General features: G+C 40.9%; 1 protein-coding gene across 8 annotated transcripts in view; it reads left to right on the top strand.

Annotated features, from left to right (window-relative positions):
- Nucleotides 1–2,577: 2,577 nt before the first annotated feature.
- Nucleotides 2,578–17,554, top strand: part of cacna2d1 (calcium voltage-gated channel auxiliary subunit alpha2delta 1) — a 692,512-nt gene continuing 677,535 nt past the window's right edge. For 2 of the 8 annotated variants that reach the window (XM_043713767.2, XM_043713761.2), the window contains exon 1: nt 2,580–3,112. In XM_043713767.2, the coding sequence (XP_043569702.1) occupies nt 3,015–3,112 (98 nt within the window). In that variant the 5' untranslated portion in view covers nt 2,580–3,014. Of the gene's footprint in view, nt 3,113–17,554 lie in introns of all 8 variants that reach the window. The other 6 variants (XM_087999531.1, XM_043713765.2, XM_087999530.1 and 3 more) reach the window with 5 other exon arrangements.

Genomic DNA, 17,554 nt, shown 5'->3' with positions numbered 1-17,554 from the left:
CCTGAAATCCCCAGTATCACTGATGACAATCTTCAATCTATTCAGTTCTCTCTATGTGATAACAACAAACAGTCAAAGACACTAGATACTGCAAATATAATGAGATCTGACACCATTATGGCAATAATATTGAAGACTTGTGCTCCAGAACCAGTGACTCCCTTAGCCAAATTATTCCAGTACAGCTACAACACTGGCTTCTATCCAGTAATGTGGAAATCTAGGACAAGTCCAACCTGCAAATTACTGCTCCATCAGTCTACACTGAGTAATCAGTCATGGAACATATTAACAGTGCTACTAAGTGGCACTTAGCAAAACTCTACTCATTGATGCTCAGTTGGGTACTACTAAGGATACTTAACCCCTGACCTCATTGTAACCTTGGTCCAAACATATACAAAAGCAGTGGGCTCAAGAGGTGAGGTAAGTGTAATTGCCCTTGAATGAAGGCAGCAGAATTAAAGAACCTAAGCAAAACTGGTGTCAATGGGAATCAAGCGGAAAGTGCTCCACTGATTGGTATCATACTTAACACAAAGGAAGATGGTTGAGGTTGCTGGAGGTTGATCACCTCAGTCCTGCAACATTACTGCAGGAGTTCCTTAGGATAAGGTCTTAAGGGAATGTTTGCTTATTCATACCATCAACAGTAACGTTTAAAAGATTTTAAATCTTGACTTTCAATTAAAGTATAAATAATATATTTACAATGCTTGATGGAATTAGAAACACAACTATTTAGTTCCATTAATAATCATGTGAATGCAGCCTTTTCTGCACTGAAGAACTGTAAAGTTTCTGCACTGAAGAACTTAATCAGCAGCATATGAACAAATATAAACACACCACCACTGACACTGAGTAGTAACAAGGTGCAATGCAGAAATTTACTAGAGCTCCTGAGACAGCACCTTCCAAGCCTACTTCCGTCTAGAACGACAAATGCAGTAGAAACAGGGGACACTATCACATGAGCCACTCCCCATTCTGACTTATAAATACATCACAGTTCCTTCACTGTCGCTGTGTCAGAGATGAGCTTTTATCTTGTGCACTGTGAATTCCCTCCATAAAGGCATTGTGGGCCTATCAGAAGCATGCGGACTCAGTGGTTTAAGAAGGCAGTTCACCAATACCTTCTCAAGGGCCACTAGCAATAACTGCTGGCCAGCCAGTAATGCCCACATCCCCTAAATGATTGACAAAAACAATTGTTGTTGTTTCACTGACATGGCATTAAAATCCATATGGACTGCACTGGTTTACAAACATGGCCCAATACCACCTTCTCAAGGATAATTAGGAATGAGCAATAAATACTGGTTATCACCCACACCACATAAAAGGATAAAAGTAAATGAATTGGGACAGAAAGTTTCAAACTTTTAAATGGGTCAAGGAGGTTAATGTTCCTGATATGCAGAAAGGGTTGCATACCAACAAACATTGTATACATATAATTTATACCTTTCATGAAAGTCAAGATTTTAAAACTTTGTTTAAACACTTGCATTCCAAGAGATTGAGTAGTCACTGTTATGGATGATGTGAATGAACAAATGTTTCCAGAATATTTTTCTGTTGAATATTTTTAAATTAGTCTATGTCAGCACTAAAAAAATGCCCAAACAATATGAAACAGATCTATTTAGGTACCCCTACTGGAATCACCAACAGTAATTTCTGGAGTATAATAGGTGCTCCTGCATTCTCACCGTGCAAGTGGAAGTTTCAGAGTGATTACATAGAGAGCTGGGGCTGGCTGCAGCCTTTTGAACAGAATCACTGAAACCAGGAAACGTTCAATATACAAAAACAGAAATTACTGGAAAAGCTCAGTGGGTCTGGCAGCATCTGTGGAGGGAAATCAGTTAAAGTTTCCTGTCCAGTGACCCTTCCTCGGGACTCTAACCCGAAACTTTAACTATGCTTTCTCTGCACAGATGCTGCCAGACCTACTGAGCTTTGACAGCGATTTCATTTTTTTTGTTTCTGATTTCCAGCATCCGCAGTTCTTTTCGGTTTTATTATAAAGATATTTGTCTCTGCCACCGCACATATCAGTAGGCTTAGGCTCTTAAGACCGCAAGATTCCGTTCTTTAAGTTCTTAATTAAGAAAAACAAAAGCTTTTCCTCTGTGCAATATATGGAAGGGATATTTGCTGATAAAGTTCTATTCTTGCAGGAGCTGCGTCCCCTCAAAAATGAGCTTTTATCTCGTGCGCTGTGCAGCTTCACAGGGCAAACTGGAACTTAGTCATATGCAAAAATGAACCACTGCAATATAGCTTTGATATTCTTTCCAGCAATCATATACATCAGAACAGCTGGTCTCAAGGTATAAAACACACCTCAGGGTTGACGTTTCGAGGGTATGGAAGGTGGTGCATTTTGATCTATAGACTGTAATTTTGAGTCCTTTCTTTTGTTTTTTTTATAACACGCTTTTCGAACGAGAAAGTCACCGCCGCGATTGGAGAACCCGCCTTGTGAATGCTTTAAAAGCGTCACCTCGGCACGCAGCACCTCGCTTTAACAGCGTCGATATAAACCAGGGTTAGACTGCGATGTTTGTGTGACAGGCGATCAGCCGCTGGCTCCCCGAGAGGAGAGCGAGTGTGTGTCTGTGGTATTCCTTGTATGGAAACTCGAGGGGGAGCGAAGGGGATTGATGAGACTGGTTTCACAGGGCAATTGGAGGAGGGGACTGAGTACCCAGGACAGTGGCGATCACCAGCAGTTTGCACTGCCCCAGGATAAATCCCAACCCAAGAAAAAGAAGAAAAAAACAAAAACAAAACTAAGCTGTTTGGAGATGGAACCCGGGCTGATGGCGGCTCTTCAGATCAGCCGCTAATGTGATAGTTTGGGATTATTAGAATTTGTTGCTGTTGTGAACCTATTCTTGGAATCTCTTCTTCCTGACATTAACTTGGGACAAATTTATTTTCATTTTGCATTTTTTTTATTTTCCCTCCCACTTTGTTTTAAAATACATCCACGGTGGAAGATGGCTGCTTGCAGGAGCTCACTCTGTTTAATAGCAGTTATACAGTTGTGCCTGATGCTATCATGTACATCGCAAGAAAGCTTTCCTCAAGCTAACGAGTAAGTAACAATAACCCAGTTTGCTGCTTGTCCTTGTTGTAACTGCGTGTGTGTGTGTGCACTGCCCAGTGCCTCTGACTGTGGCTGCTTTGCTTGCCAACACGAAGTGTTGTACTGTACAGTATCTCACGGCGCATCTCTGATTAAACAGATCGCTGTAGAGAGGGAACAAAATCTTCTGATGCATTTGCGATCTGGCTAACCGATTACTGATTCAGAGAAGTTTTAACACATTTGGACGTCTTTACTGGGTTGATCTCTCGCCCTCTTTCAACTTCCAACCCTCTACTGAACGACAAAGCAGACCCCTAAAAGTTTATTGTTTGTGAGCATCTATTTAGGCTAAAACGATGGTAATATGTCAATCAGACAGGGCTGCCATGTTTAATTGGAATGGGGGGGGGGGGTGGGGGTTAGTTGGATTGCTGTATTCTCCCTTCTGAATTCGGGCAATCAAGTTGCTCCAATAAACTTGTTGCCAAAGTTCATAAAAAAAAAGTAAATCATTTGGGGAACGTTTGCCGTGACTGTTGTCACTGGGATTGATCCCGTCAGTTCTTAAAGGAGCCACTGCCGTCTTCACCAAGAGGTGTTAAACACGTTTTCCTTTGTTTATAAACACAAGGTACAATTATATAAACTACGTTCAAAAGCATTGCTGCGTCACTTGCATGTGATGTTAACGTACGGCAATAGCATTTATAGTCTCTTCCCTCCCCCCGTCTTCCCATCCCCCTACTAATCCCAAAAACAAGACTGTTTGCTAACAAGAAAGTAAAAGGACGTGTAGGTCCGGAGTTCTGTTCTTAACCAGAATTATAGAAATTCTTGAGTTTTTTTTTAAACATGCAATCATTTTCCTTTTTTGGTTGTTGGTTAGCATAGAATATTTTCAACATTGTTAAATCAGTAATATATTTCAACTCTCTCTCTCTTCCCATCCCAGAGAATAAAAGCGGTTCCATTAATAGATGGTGATTAGTCTCATTAAGGTAATACAGTTAACCCATCGGATGATGAACCAGGCTTTAATTCCATGGGAGCAGGTTTATGTTTGAATGTGATGCTGTAACAGGGGCAGTGGTGGTCTGGCATGTGACCTTTTCCCCACAGTATTGACAGTTCTAGCAGGTTGTTGACTTTGAAGAACACAAATCTTGTGCTGCACTTTAGTTGCACGTGGCGGCATAAACTTCACAGGCATTTTTGGCGCCAATAGAATCATTTTGATGAGCAAAATGTAAAATATTGTATTGGTAGCACTCTGAGCCATCTCATTCCATCCCTCCAAGAAACTTGGGAGCATGTGTTTTCTGCTTGAAAGCTATGTAGTATTAATAAACACATTTCTTTAGGTTATTGCAGAATAAAGTAATTTGGACAAACAATGCCTCAAATTGCGAATGATTAAAATGTTGAATTTTGATCCACTTTTAAAAAAATTTGGTCATGGGACATTTCCATCATTCATTGCCAGAGGTCCATTAAGAGGTAGCAACATTTCTGTGGTATTGTAGTCAAATGTAGGCCAGGCCAGAGAAGGATAGCAGATTTCTATTAGTGCACTACATTTTGTTTGCAAATACAGAAGTTGTAAAGAGAAATCAGAATTAATGTTTCGGTCCAATGATCCCTCCTCAGAACTCTGACGTTCTGAGGAAGGATCATCAGACCTGAAATGTTAACTCTGGTTTCTCTCCAAAAATGCTGCCAGTTCTGCTGAGCTCTGCCTGCAGAATTTTGTTTTTGTTTCTGATTTACAGTTGTCTTGGTTATTATTTAGATTTTAAAAATAATTTTACAACCATTGACAATTTTACATGGCTACCCGTAGGCGTGATTTTCTCTAATTCCAGATATTTATTGAATTCAGATTTTGCCATCTGCCGTCATAATACTTGACCCCATGTCCCTAGAACATTAACATTAGACTAGTGATTTTACCACCATGATAACCCCTCCTTCCTGCTGGATTCTGCTTGTACTGTATAGAAGCCAATGACAAATTCTATTTTAAAATTGCTAGATTTGATATAATAAGACACAATTGAATTATTTACATGGTTTATATTAATTCCAATGCAGCTGCAGATTTCTAAGAAGCTTTCCCACATTTTTCCCATTATAAAAGTTACTTTGCCTCCATAATAAGTTCACTGGGGTAGAACCTGGCGTCCTGTTTTTAGGCTCTTGCAACTTGGAACCGTACAGGGAACCACTAGGAGGTGTGTGAGAGCAATGCTTGTTGATTCCCTCTGTGAATTCACTTTGTATGACAGCACCGATAAAGGCCTAATGAACAATTGCCTGTGCTCTCTCTTGACCATAGATGCGGTATTAGAAGGTCAAGAAATAAAATGCCATTTAAGTATTTTCATCTTTCACAGACATGAAACAGAACAAAAATTGTTAATTGTTTGGCAGTGCTTTTAATATCTGGTGAAAAGACAAGTGAAAAGTCAGTACAACTAAGCAGAGCATATGCAGTACAGGACTGCCTAATGGCAATGAATTTGGAGTGGGCTCTGAAAGCTGGCTTGGAGACATTATTTTGTACAGTTGCGACATCAAATGCTTAGGCAAGTACCCTGGAAACTAGACAGTTGCTAACTTCCAGTTTGACACAAGTGGCATATATCAAGGGCATCAGATGAAAAAATGCCAAGCAAACATTGCTCAAAACCAAGGTTGGTTTCCCTACCATTAAATAAAGCTGTTTTTCTGAACAAGTATTTGAAGAGTTAATATTCTATGTTAAAGGAAGCCTTCAGTGACAGCTGCTTGCCACATGCTGTGCTTAAGTTATCTCAGTAGAGTCTCTGGTATATTATTTAGAGGAGGCTTGATTGGTTGTTTCCACATGAAATTGTATTAACTTTGATAGTGTGAATGTAAAGAATGTGTTTGTAGCTAACCACAGATGCTATGCATTACTAGTGCTTGTAGGAATGGGGCCATCACTCTGTCCCTGCTAATTTGCTGTGGTATATTTTTAAACCTGTTAGCTAGCACAAGTGTACAGATCTATATTTTAGGAATGAGTTATTCTGCCATCTCTGAGTTGCCTAAATATAGAAGTAGAGAAGTTATCAGCTGGTCCCAACAATCAATGGTGTTGTCTGTTAACCCATTAAGTAGTATAGCAGGCCAACTTTCTAGTCCACTATGTATATGTGAAATGAATTTGTATCTACATTTAAAGCATTGTCCCTGTTTCTTTTGGTGCCATACTATTTTAAAAACTAGTCAATATTTTCAGCTTGTACAGTGTTACTACAGCAACTTAGGAAGATGTAATATATCAGAGGTAGATGTGTATGAATTAAAGACACATAGCTATTTAAAAGATAAAACAGAAATGCACTATAAATCATCAGTATTTTCAGTATTTAAAACCGGCACGGTGACTCAGTGGTTAGCACTGCTGCCTCACAGCACCAGGGACATGGGTTCAATTCCAGCCTTGTATGACTGAATGTGTGGAATTTGCACATTCTCCCCGTGTTTGCGTGGGTTTCCTCTGGGTGCTCCAGTTTCCTCCCACAATTCAAAGATGGTGAATTGGCCATGCTAAATTGCCCATAGTGTTAAGGGTAAATATAGGGTAGGGAAATGGGTCTGGGTGGGTTAGTCTTCAGAGGGTCGGTGTGGACTTGTTGGGCTGAAGGGCCTGTTTCCCTACTGTAGGGAATCTAATCTAATCCATGGACTTTCCACTAGGAGGTATTGTAGAGGGTAAAACTGAGTCAAGAGGGAAGTTTTGACAAAGACTAAATGTTATGCATAACTATTTCAAAGCTAGAAAGTTGACCAAAATAATTTATTTCAAGTTTTGTTTTGTTTGTTTTTAACTTTTGATAACACTAATTAAGGCAAATTTTAGGTTTGAGGTTATATGGCATAGTTGCGAGGAAACTGTTTGATTAAGTTTACCATCACACCAATTAAAACCAAAGGTTGCTGTGTAGAAAGACTCAAAACAAAACTACTTTCTGATCTCAGCCTGATAAACCTCCAAGACTCCTACACTCGAGCACTTCCCCGATTTCATGATTGGTGGCTGTGACTTTGCCTGCCTTGCATCTAAGCACTGGAATTTTCTCTAAATCTTGCTTTTCTCTGACTTTCGAATCTCCTTTAATATGCACCTCAAACTCAACACCTTAGATCAAGGTTTTGGCTAATGAATATCTGTTAATATAACACAGGCAAATTTGTTTGATAATGTTCTTTTGAAGCTCCTCCCATCATTTCATCATGTTAAAGATGCTACTTAAGTCGTAAGTTGTTGTTGTAATGGGTAGAGGGGTCAGAACAACCGTTCATTATATAGGTACTGGTTCTAGGGCATCTGCAGGGAAGAAGCAGACAGTATTGTCAGGGCTGAGAAGCCCCACTCAACCCCAGAGTTTATCTCTTTATTTTACAACTAAGTCCTGAAAGGTTCGCCACGTTGAGAAGAAACCGGCTTGGTGTCTTTTAGTGAGATTCATCTGTGCTTTCCAATATCTAGCATTAAGTTTCTTTGATTTGAGTACAGAATATTACACTGACAATATATCAATAATAATGTAAAATACCATTATGGTTTTACAGATTAAGTCAATACAAATGAACATTGTAATGGACATAGGGAGGCAGTATTAACAGGTGTCATTATAACCACACAACAGCGCTATAGATGGACACTTCTGAGCTGATGACCCAATCTCTGACTTCTGGATCATAGAGATAGAGCCAAGATTTGAATAAGGGGCCCTTTTCGTATAAAACAAGAGATTAAAATATCTTTTATAAACAGAGTAGCAGACATATGAAATGTGATTTGAAACCTCTTCCATAAATGTAAACAGCACAATAAATGTTTGTTTAAGAATATATGAGCATTTGAATAGAGATCAGTGATCAGTTTTATTTATTCATTCATGTGTGCATCACTAGCTAGGTTAGAACTTATTGCTAACAAAATAGTAATTGCTGGAAAACTCCGCAGGTCTGGTAGGTTAGAGTCATAGAGTCACAGAGGTATACAGCATGGAAACAGACCCTTCAGTCCAATACATTCATGCTAACCAGATATTTTAAATTAATCTAGTTCCATTTGCCAGTACTTGGCCCATATCCCTCTAAACCCTTCCTATTCATGTACCCTTCCAGATGCCTTTTAAATGTTATAATTGTCCCAGTCTCCATCACTTCCTCTGGCAACTCACTCCATACATACACTACTTTCCGCGTGAAAAAGTTGCTCTTTCGGTCCCATTGAAATCTTTCCCCCCCCCCCATCTTAAAACTTTTTTCCTCTTTAGTTTTGGTCTCCCTTATCCTGGGGAAAAAACCTTGTCTATTCACCCTATCCATGCGTCTCATGATCTCCTAGACCTCTGTAAGGTCATCCCTCAGCCTCCGACATATCTATGGATGGAAAGCAGAGTTAACATTTTCAGGGTCAGTGACCCTGAAACATTTAGAATTGATTGCTCATCCCTAATTGCTCAGAGGGTAATTAAGAGTCAACCACATTGTGTGAACCAGGTTCCTTCCCCAAATGAGACATTAGTGAATCAGATGGGTTTTTACAACAATTCTTAGCCGTTACATTGTTACCTTTATCCTCCACTAAATTCCAGACTTTTTTTTCCACTGAATTCAAATTTCATCATCTGTTATAGTGAGATTTAAATCAATGCTCCCCGATCATTAGCTCCCTGGTCTGGATTACTGGTCCAGTAATATTACCACTATGACATTCATCTTCACTATGCTTACATTTTGCACACTGCTGGATCCAGGTTTATGTGATCAGTGGAATGTCACTCGCCAGTGTTATTGTAAGGTTCAGTTGATATCACACAGGTTTGTTGCATAACAATTGAAGACCGATGGCATATATTATCATTGTGATCCATATGCCTATTCATGTACCTGCAGAAAACTATCAAAAATTGACCTGTAGCTTCATGAGGGCATACAACTCAAAAAATATATAAACTTATGATGTAGGCACACCTACATTGCAATAGGACACAATGTTGTTGAAGTTTTGACAGGAGATATATGCAGTGTTCCTTCGCTTGTATTGTGGAAGTTTATAGCAAAAACTGTGGCAATTTCTGCCTAATTTCTTTCATAGGATTAGAGGGCAATTGTGGGCATGTATTGGTACTTGCTATGGGATTTGATGTTAAATTTAAGATTATTTATATTTTGTGCTAGCAGCATGGAAACAGTTTTCCTCTGCCTCACCCCTTTCACAGAAGCACTTTTTGTCCTCTGTCTACATGGCATTGGTTTCCCTTTCCTTTTGCAATTCACACTGCCATTCTTCAACCCAGTCCCTTCTGTTGTTGCTGCTAATCTCTGCTCTGCTGTTCACACTGGCATTCATTCACCCATCATTCCTTATTTTAAGCTAACATTTTCTTCCCTTGTTGATGCTATTATTCAACTCCATTGCTCCAAGTCTCAGGGGCCTTTAATCCTACCTGTTCAGTTCCTACATAAATTCTTTCCCACTGTCAATTCCAACCAGCACTCTCCTTGCCGATCCCTCAGTTCAAATTGACTCAGCTCTTCCTTTCTCTATTTTGATCTGCTGTGGATGTTTTTCCTCTTGCCTCCTTCACTTAATGTTGGCAATATGAATCACCTCCCACCCTTCATCAAGACACGTTACTTCTTTTCTCCCTCACTTCATACTGACCATTCTTTGTACCAACATTCCTACCAACATATGCTGCCACCTATTCCTGTCTCCTTTTCACTACCAATCCTAGATCTGACTTAATGTCTCTGAGATTAAAATGCTACATGACTTTCTCACCTTTGTATACAGCACAGTTACATATCCTACAGAGGCAACATAACCAGATAGAAATTGGAAGAAATATTGAGGTTCTGAGCTAGAGAGCTAGCATCTATTTATTTTCATATCATAATTTCCCTCATCTCATGAAGTTGGGTAAGACTCTGACTGACAGGGAAAATTCTGAATGATCTGTGGAGGGCATGTGCTTGAAGATTAAATAAGGTTTTATTTTTCTGTACTTGCTTACTAATTTGTGGAAGTATAAAGAAAAGCTTACAGTTGACTGCCAGTGCTGAATTAATCCTCACCCTCAACAACGTTTCCTTCAATTCTTCCCACTTTCTCCAAATTCAGGGAGAGGCCATGGGCACTTGTGTGAGCCCTAGCTACACCTGCCTCTTTGTCGGTTATGTCGAATAGTCTCCCTCCATTACGTACACAGGCATTCTTCCAAACTCTTCTGCCGTTATATCAATGACTGCATCGGTGCTGCATGCTGCACCCGGGCTGAACTGGAGCAGTTCATTGACATTGCCCACAACTTCCACCCCATCCTCAAATTCACATGGTCTATCTCAGACACCTCTCTCCCCTTTCTTGACCTCTGCATTTCCATCTTTGGCGACAGTTTATGGACCAACATTTACCATAAACTCCCTGGTTCGCGCCACATTCCCCACCAACCCCTCCAACCCTCCTCGCTATCTTCCCCGTAAGCAAAAAAAGATGCAATACTGCCTGCACACCAATCCCCTCACCCCCATAGCTATCTGGACTACACCTCCTCCCACCTTGTATCCTGCAAAAATTCCACCCTCTTTACCCAAATCCTCTGCCTCCATCGCATCTGCTCAGACGAGGAGACATTCCACCCCCAAGCATTCCAGATGTCCTCCTATTTCAAACAACGTGGCTTCCCCCCTCTGTCAACCAGACGGCCCTCTGCTGCACCTTCTCCATTCCCTGCTCCACTGCTCTAAAACACCTTGCCTTCAAATGTAAAAGACTGGGTCCTATTTGTCCTCACTTGCCACTCCAACAGCCACTGCATCCAACGTGTCATCCCCAAGCATTTCCACCAACTCTAATTAGTCCCCACCATCAAGAACATCTTCCCCTCCCCCACCTTGCTCTGCCTTCTGCAAGGACCTTCCCTTTGCTACTCCCTGGTTTACATTCCCCACCAACCCCTCCAACCCTCCCCGCTACCTTCCGATAAGTGAAAAAACATGCAATAATGCCTGTATACCACTCCCCTCACCTCCATCCCAGGCCACAAACCGTCCTTCCAGGTGAGACAGTGCTCTCAATGTGGTCTTCTCTATATCGGTGAGATCCAATGTACACTTGGTGATCGGTTCAGCGAATATTGTCGCTGGGTCCGAAACAGCCAGCCTGACCTCCAGTTACCGCCATTTCAATTCCCCTTCCCACTCCCTCTCTGACATATCCATCCTTGGCCTCCTCCATTGCCATGGTGAATCAGGCTCCAAATTGGAGGAATAACATCTTATCTTCTGCCTGGGCAGCTTTTGCCTGGAGGACTCAACACTAAGTTCTTGAATTTTAAATAACCTTCCCACCCATCCCCCTACTCCCTTTCCAGCCCCACCTCCTCCCCCCCCACCCCCATTCCTTCCAGCTACCAATTGAATTCATCCCTCCCATTGACCAACCAGGTTGTACCACTACCTGTGTTCACTTATCACTACCTCACCATTCTGCTACCCGTCCCCCGGTTTTATCTATAGCTTCCTATACCCCACACCTAATCCTGAAGAAGGGTTATACCTGAAATGTTGATTTCTCAACCTCCTAATGCTGCTTGGCGTGCTGCGCTCTTCCAGCCTTCAGCTTGTCTACTTTGGATTCCAGCGTCCGCAGTTTTTCGATCTCTAACCCTGTATCTTCTCAGAGATCACTTTGCCCTTTTTGCTAAAGAAAAGAAAAATTCATTTGCTTGGATTTTATTTCATAAATTTATCTTCCCCTTCAGTCCAGAAATAAGGTAGTTATGATTGTGGATTAATGTGTTCAAATCTCACTGTCGAAGCTTGAGAATTCGGTTTAAAACAAAATAAGTTTAGAATCCACATGAACTGAAGCTGTCAACTGGTTTCCTCATTTTATTCTGTTAGTAAATGAACCATTCTGATTCAGTCTGTTTTATATGTGACTCTCTTTCTCTTTTTTTCTCTCACCTTTCTCACTCACTCAGTCACACACACACACACAGTGTCTCTCTCTCACACACACACACACACACACACAGAAGCACAAAGGTTCTCTCTCTCTCTCTCTCTCTATGTGCATGCACACACACACACGCTCAGTGTCTCCTCAGTGTCTCTGTTGCTACTGAGGAAGCCAAAGAGAACTTCCAATAAAGTTTCCTCTTTCTGACTTCCACCCGTACTGACTCAATAGTCAAACCCTCCTCAACGACCTCCCTTTCTGCAGATGTGCCACTTGCCCACCACTTAACTCCACACACACACACACTGAGCGTGTGTGTGTGTGTGGAGTTAAGTGGTGGGCAAGTGGCACATCTGCAGAAAGGGAGGTCGTTGAGGAGGGTTTGACTATTGAGTCAGTACGGGTGGAAGTCAGAAAGAGGAAACTTTATTGGAAGTTCTCTTTGGCTTCCTCAGTAGCAACAGAGACACTGAGGAGCAGACTGGGAGGCAGATTTTGGAATGGTGCAGAAGTAACAGTGTTGCTGTCATGGGTGACGTTAACTTCCTAAATATTGATTGGAACCTCCTTGGTGCAAATAGTTTGGATGGAGCAGACTTTGTCAAGTGTGTACAGGGAGGATTCTGACTCAATATGTAGGTAGTCCAACTAGAGGGGAGGCCATATTGGATTTAGTGCTTGGCAACAAACCAGGTCAGATGTCAGATCTCTCTGTGGGAGAGCATTTTGGTGATAGTGGTCACAACTCCCTGAGCTTTACTATAATTATGGAGAGGGATAAGAGCAAATGGTATGGGAACGTATTTAATTGGGGGAGGGGGAATTTCAATGCTATTAGGCAGGAACTGTGGAGCATAAATTGGGAACAGATATTCTCAGGGAAATGCACGACAGAAATGTGGAGATTGTTTAGGGAGCATTTGCTGTGAGTACTGGATAGGTTTGTCCCAGTGATTCAAGGAGGGGATGGTAGAGTGAAGGTACCTTGGATGATAAGAGATGTGGTTCATCTAGTCAAGAGGAAGACGGAAGCTTACTTAAGGTTGAGGAGGCAAGGATCAGACAGGGCTCTAGAGGGTTACAAGGTGGTCAAGAAGGAACTGAGGAATGGACATAGGAGAGCGAGAAGAGGGCATGAAAAAGCTTTAGCGGGTACAATTACAGAAAGCCCCAAGGTATTCTACACTTATTTGAGGAACAAGAGGATGATCAGAATGAGGGTAGGGCCAATCAGGGATAGTGGAGGGAACCTGTGCCTGGAGTCTGAGGAGGTAGGCAGGTCCTTAATGAATACTTTGCTTCAATTTTCCCTAATGAGAGGGATCTTGTTATTTGTGAGGACAGCATGAAACAGGTTGACATGCTCGAACAGGTTGATGTTAAGTAGGAAGATGTGCTGGAAAGTTTGAAAAAAACATGAGAATAGGTAAGTCATGGGCCAGATGGGATATACCCAAGGTTTTACCGGAAGTGAGAGAAGAGATTGCTGTGCCTCTGGCGATGATCTTTGCATCCTCACTGTCCACTGGAGTAGTACCTGATGATTGGAAGGTGGCAAATGTAATTTCCTTGTTCAAGAAAGGGAATAGGGATAACCCTGGTAATTACAGACTAGTCAGTGTTATGTCGGTGGTGGGCAAATTATTGGAAAGGATTCTGAGAGATAGGATTTATGATTATTTGGAAAATCATAGTTTGAATTGAGGTAGTCAGCATGGCTTTGAGAGGCTGGTCATGCCTTTCAAACCTTATTGAATTCCTTGAGGATGTGACAAAGGTAGAGCAGTGGATGTGGTATATATGGATTTTAGCAAGGCATTTTATAAGTTTCCCTATGGTAGACTCATTCAGAAAGTAAGGAGGCATGGGATAGAGGATACAGAATTGGCTGGCCCATAGAAGACAGAGAGTGATAGTTGATTGAAATTATTCAGCCTGGAGCTCGGTGACCAGTGGTGTTCCGCAGGGATCTGTTCTGGGACCTCTGCTATTTGTGATTTTTATAAATTACTTGGATGAGGAAGTGGAAGGGTGGGTTGGTAAGTTTGTCAATGACACGAAGCTTGGTGGAGTTGTGGATAGTGTGGAGGGCTGTTGTAAGTTTAAAATGGGACATTGACAGGATGCAGAGCTGGGCTAAGAAGTGGCAGATGGAGTTCTACCTTGAAAAGTGTGAAGTGATTCATTTTGGAAGGTTGAGTTTGAATGCAGATTACAGGGTTAAAGGCAGTGTGGAGGAACAGAGGGATCTTGAGGTCCACATCCATAGATCCCTCAAAGTTGCCACCCACCTTGATAGGGTTGTTAATAAGGCATCTGGTGTGTTGGCTTTCAAAGCAGGGGGATTGAGTTTAAGAGCCATGAGGTTATGTGCAGCTCTGTAAAGCCCTGGTTAGACCGCACTTGGAATAATGTGTTCAGTTCTGGTTGCCTCATTATAGGAATGAAGTGGAAGCTTTAGAGAGGGTGCAGAGGAGATTTCCCAGGGCGCTTCTTGGACTAGAAGGCATGTTTTATGAAGAGAGATTGAGGGAGCTGAGGCTTTTTTCATTGGAGCGAAGAAAGTTGAGAGGTGATTTGATAGAGGTGTACAAGATAATGAGAGGCATAGTTAGAGTGGATAGCCAGAGACTTTTTCCCAGAGTGGAAATGGCTATATTTTAAGGTGATTGGAGGAAGATTTGTGGGGGGATGTCAGAGGTACCTTCTTTACACTGAGTTGTGGGTGTGTGGAATGCAGTACCAGCAATAGTATTAGAGTCAGATACATTAGGGTCATTTAAGTGACTCTTGCATAGGCACCTGAAGATTGTAAAATGAAGGATATGTAGATTAGCTTGATATTGAGTAGGGTAAAAGGTCGGCACAACATTGAGGGCTGAAGGGCCTATGCTGTGCTGTACTGGTCCGTCTGTCCGTATATCTATCTATCTATCTCTCTCTCTCTCTCTCTCTCTCTCTCTCTCTCTGTCTCTCTCTCTCTCTCTCTCTCTCTCTCTCTCTCTCCTATCTCGTCTGTCTGTCTGTCTCACATTAATATGTTTTACACTAAGGTCCTTTCCGGTGATGGAGCTAGCCATACTTTTGTATGCAATCACTAGAAAGAAAGGCTTGCATTTACTCTGCCTTTCACGATGCTAGCTGTGGCCACCACATCTAGATAATAAATTTCAAACAAAGTTTAAGAATGTTCTCATCTAACTAAGGTGGGATATGAGCTTCATACTGTTCTGATCTGCCATCAACCTTTCAGCCAGACTGTGGTTTTAATGGAAGGACCTGGCCCCAGTTGAAGTATAGCACCCTTCACCCAGCAACCTAAACTCACCTTGCTGCAGCAGCTGAATGTCAGTGCCAAAGAACCCACAGCTGGACACTGTGGCTTCAAGATTAAGGAATAATTGTACTGCTGTGTATCTCAATCCCATCTCTTAGATCATTGTATATAATACGTAATACCCTTTAAGAATACATTACTTTTTTGCCACAGTGAATATTTTCAAGAAGGTGGTAGACATACTTCTTATATGGTAGAATTATTGCAATTTTGTATGTCTTGATTCAGTGATGTGGTCCTATATTGTGATAACCCCAAATGGAAAGAGTATATCTTTATTTTTACATGCCTTCAGACAAATAGCTACCTTGTGTAATCACAACTATTATTTGCATTAATCAAATTTGGTGACTGAACAGGATTCATAACTTTAAAATTCCAGATTCAAAATCATTTGGTAATTCAATCACACCCATCTTTGAAATTCCATACCAAGTATTAAATGTTAAATTATTTATTTCCACTTATTTATAGCTGGGGAGAAATTTGCTCAGCTGTACTAGGCCTCAGTGACTTACGTCCGTGGGGAACACTTATGGCAAGGCAACTATAGTGGTTGTTCCTATAGGGAAGAAGAGAGGTCAAAGTTGCTCACGGATATCCCAAATTGCATCTCAATGTCACTCAGTCACTATTGAATAAGGCACAAACTTCTGATCTTCTAGTCCTGCTCCACTCTCTTCTGGTCCTCTAGATCTTCCTCCTCCATTGGTTCAATACTATTCCATAATGAAGTCAGTGTCTATGGCCTATTGCAGGGAACTGAATTTGAATGATGATCAACACTGGTATTTAAAAAAAATAATATTTTTAATCCAGATATCTATCATAATCTTACTGAAATTATATAAAGATCTTAAAGTACAAGACGAGTAACGATAATGAGATTAGGCCAAGGGAATTTGATATTGCCTTTTATGCTACAAAAGCAGATTCTTGGCCGAAGATGAATGATCTTGTAGCAGGACTAAATTGTGTATAATCTGAGAAAGCCTCAGATTTCCCTCATCTTTGTGAGGGTTAGGATCTGATTGGTTATGTTGGATAATGACTGATCATCCTAACTATGCCATGGCCCACTGGGAAAATCTTGACCCAGTTGCCTCTGTCATACTTCTGTTGCTTCCAACCAGCTTATTGTAATAACAGAATTATTTATCATTTTCCTTATTTATTCCCTGATTTAATTATGAGGTGGTGAAAGTTGTGTTTGGAAGTGAGAATGGTTAGATGTGCCATTCTTATGCTTAACATGCAGAACTTGATAGAAGAGGGTAATTTTACCTGAAGAGAGAAGTAATGAGCTGAATTAGCCTGATAACAAGATGGTCACTAATATAAAACATGCAGTATGAATCATGAAAAATAAGGCAAATGCATTGACAGTGTTTAAATGTTCTGATTTTTAAGAATTCTCTGAACATGTGTTAAAGCAGCATTGACTTGTGTGAAAATATGTTTGTTAACAAGTTCCTGAGGTGGAATCTTGGAAGAACAGAATAATGTCACTGCTGTTTATATTTCTGAAACCAATTAATGAAGCATGAAAGACATACACCAGGCAGTGATGAATTAATATTTATTACTTCTTTGACTTTCAGAATATATTAGAAATTAATTTCAACTGTAAAGACCTTACAAAATAGAGGTAATCTTAACTCTTGATAATTGGACCCATGTGAACCTTAACTGAGTAAAACGAGTGTGATGGAGATATGGAAATAGTGATATGATGACGTGCTGCCAGGCAAGAAGATACAAGGCTTTGACATAATATCTAATCTGAAAGATGTCATTGCCAGAATGCCACTTAAGGTTGGCATTAGTTGACTAAATTAATTTTGCTGTGAAGTAATAGCTTAGGTTGTGGGCTCAAGTACATAGAGTTGAGTTTGTAACCTCAATTTTCTGACAGAAGCAAATATGTTCCCTCTGAGAAAACCACTTCTTTGGACATAGGCATTTGAATCGATTCTTGATTTGGGAAGTGTAGATTCAGTGCTGGTCAATAGCATAAAAATAAAGAGAAGATGTGGTAGACTGGATTAATGAATGAATTGGCAGAAAACACACCAGTAGCATTTTGCCTGCCAAATTTTCT

Source organism: Chiloscyllium plagiosum, unplaced genomic scaffold (assembly GCF_037043375.1).
Source record: "Chiloscyllium plagiosum isolate Xiang-an unplaced genomic scaffold, Cpla_swu_hap1 HiC_scaffold_23, whole genome shotgun sequence".
Classification (NCBI taxonomy): domain Eukaryota; kingdom Metazoa; phylum Chordata; class Chondrichthyes; order Orectolobiformes; family Hemiscylliidae; genus Chiloscyllium; species Chiloscyllium plagiosum.
This window is presented reverse-complemented; position numbering and strand designations above follow the sequence as displayed.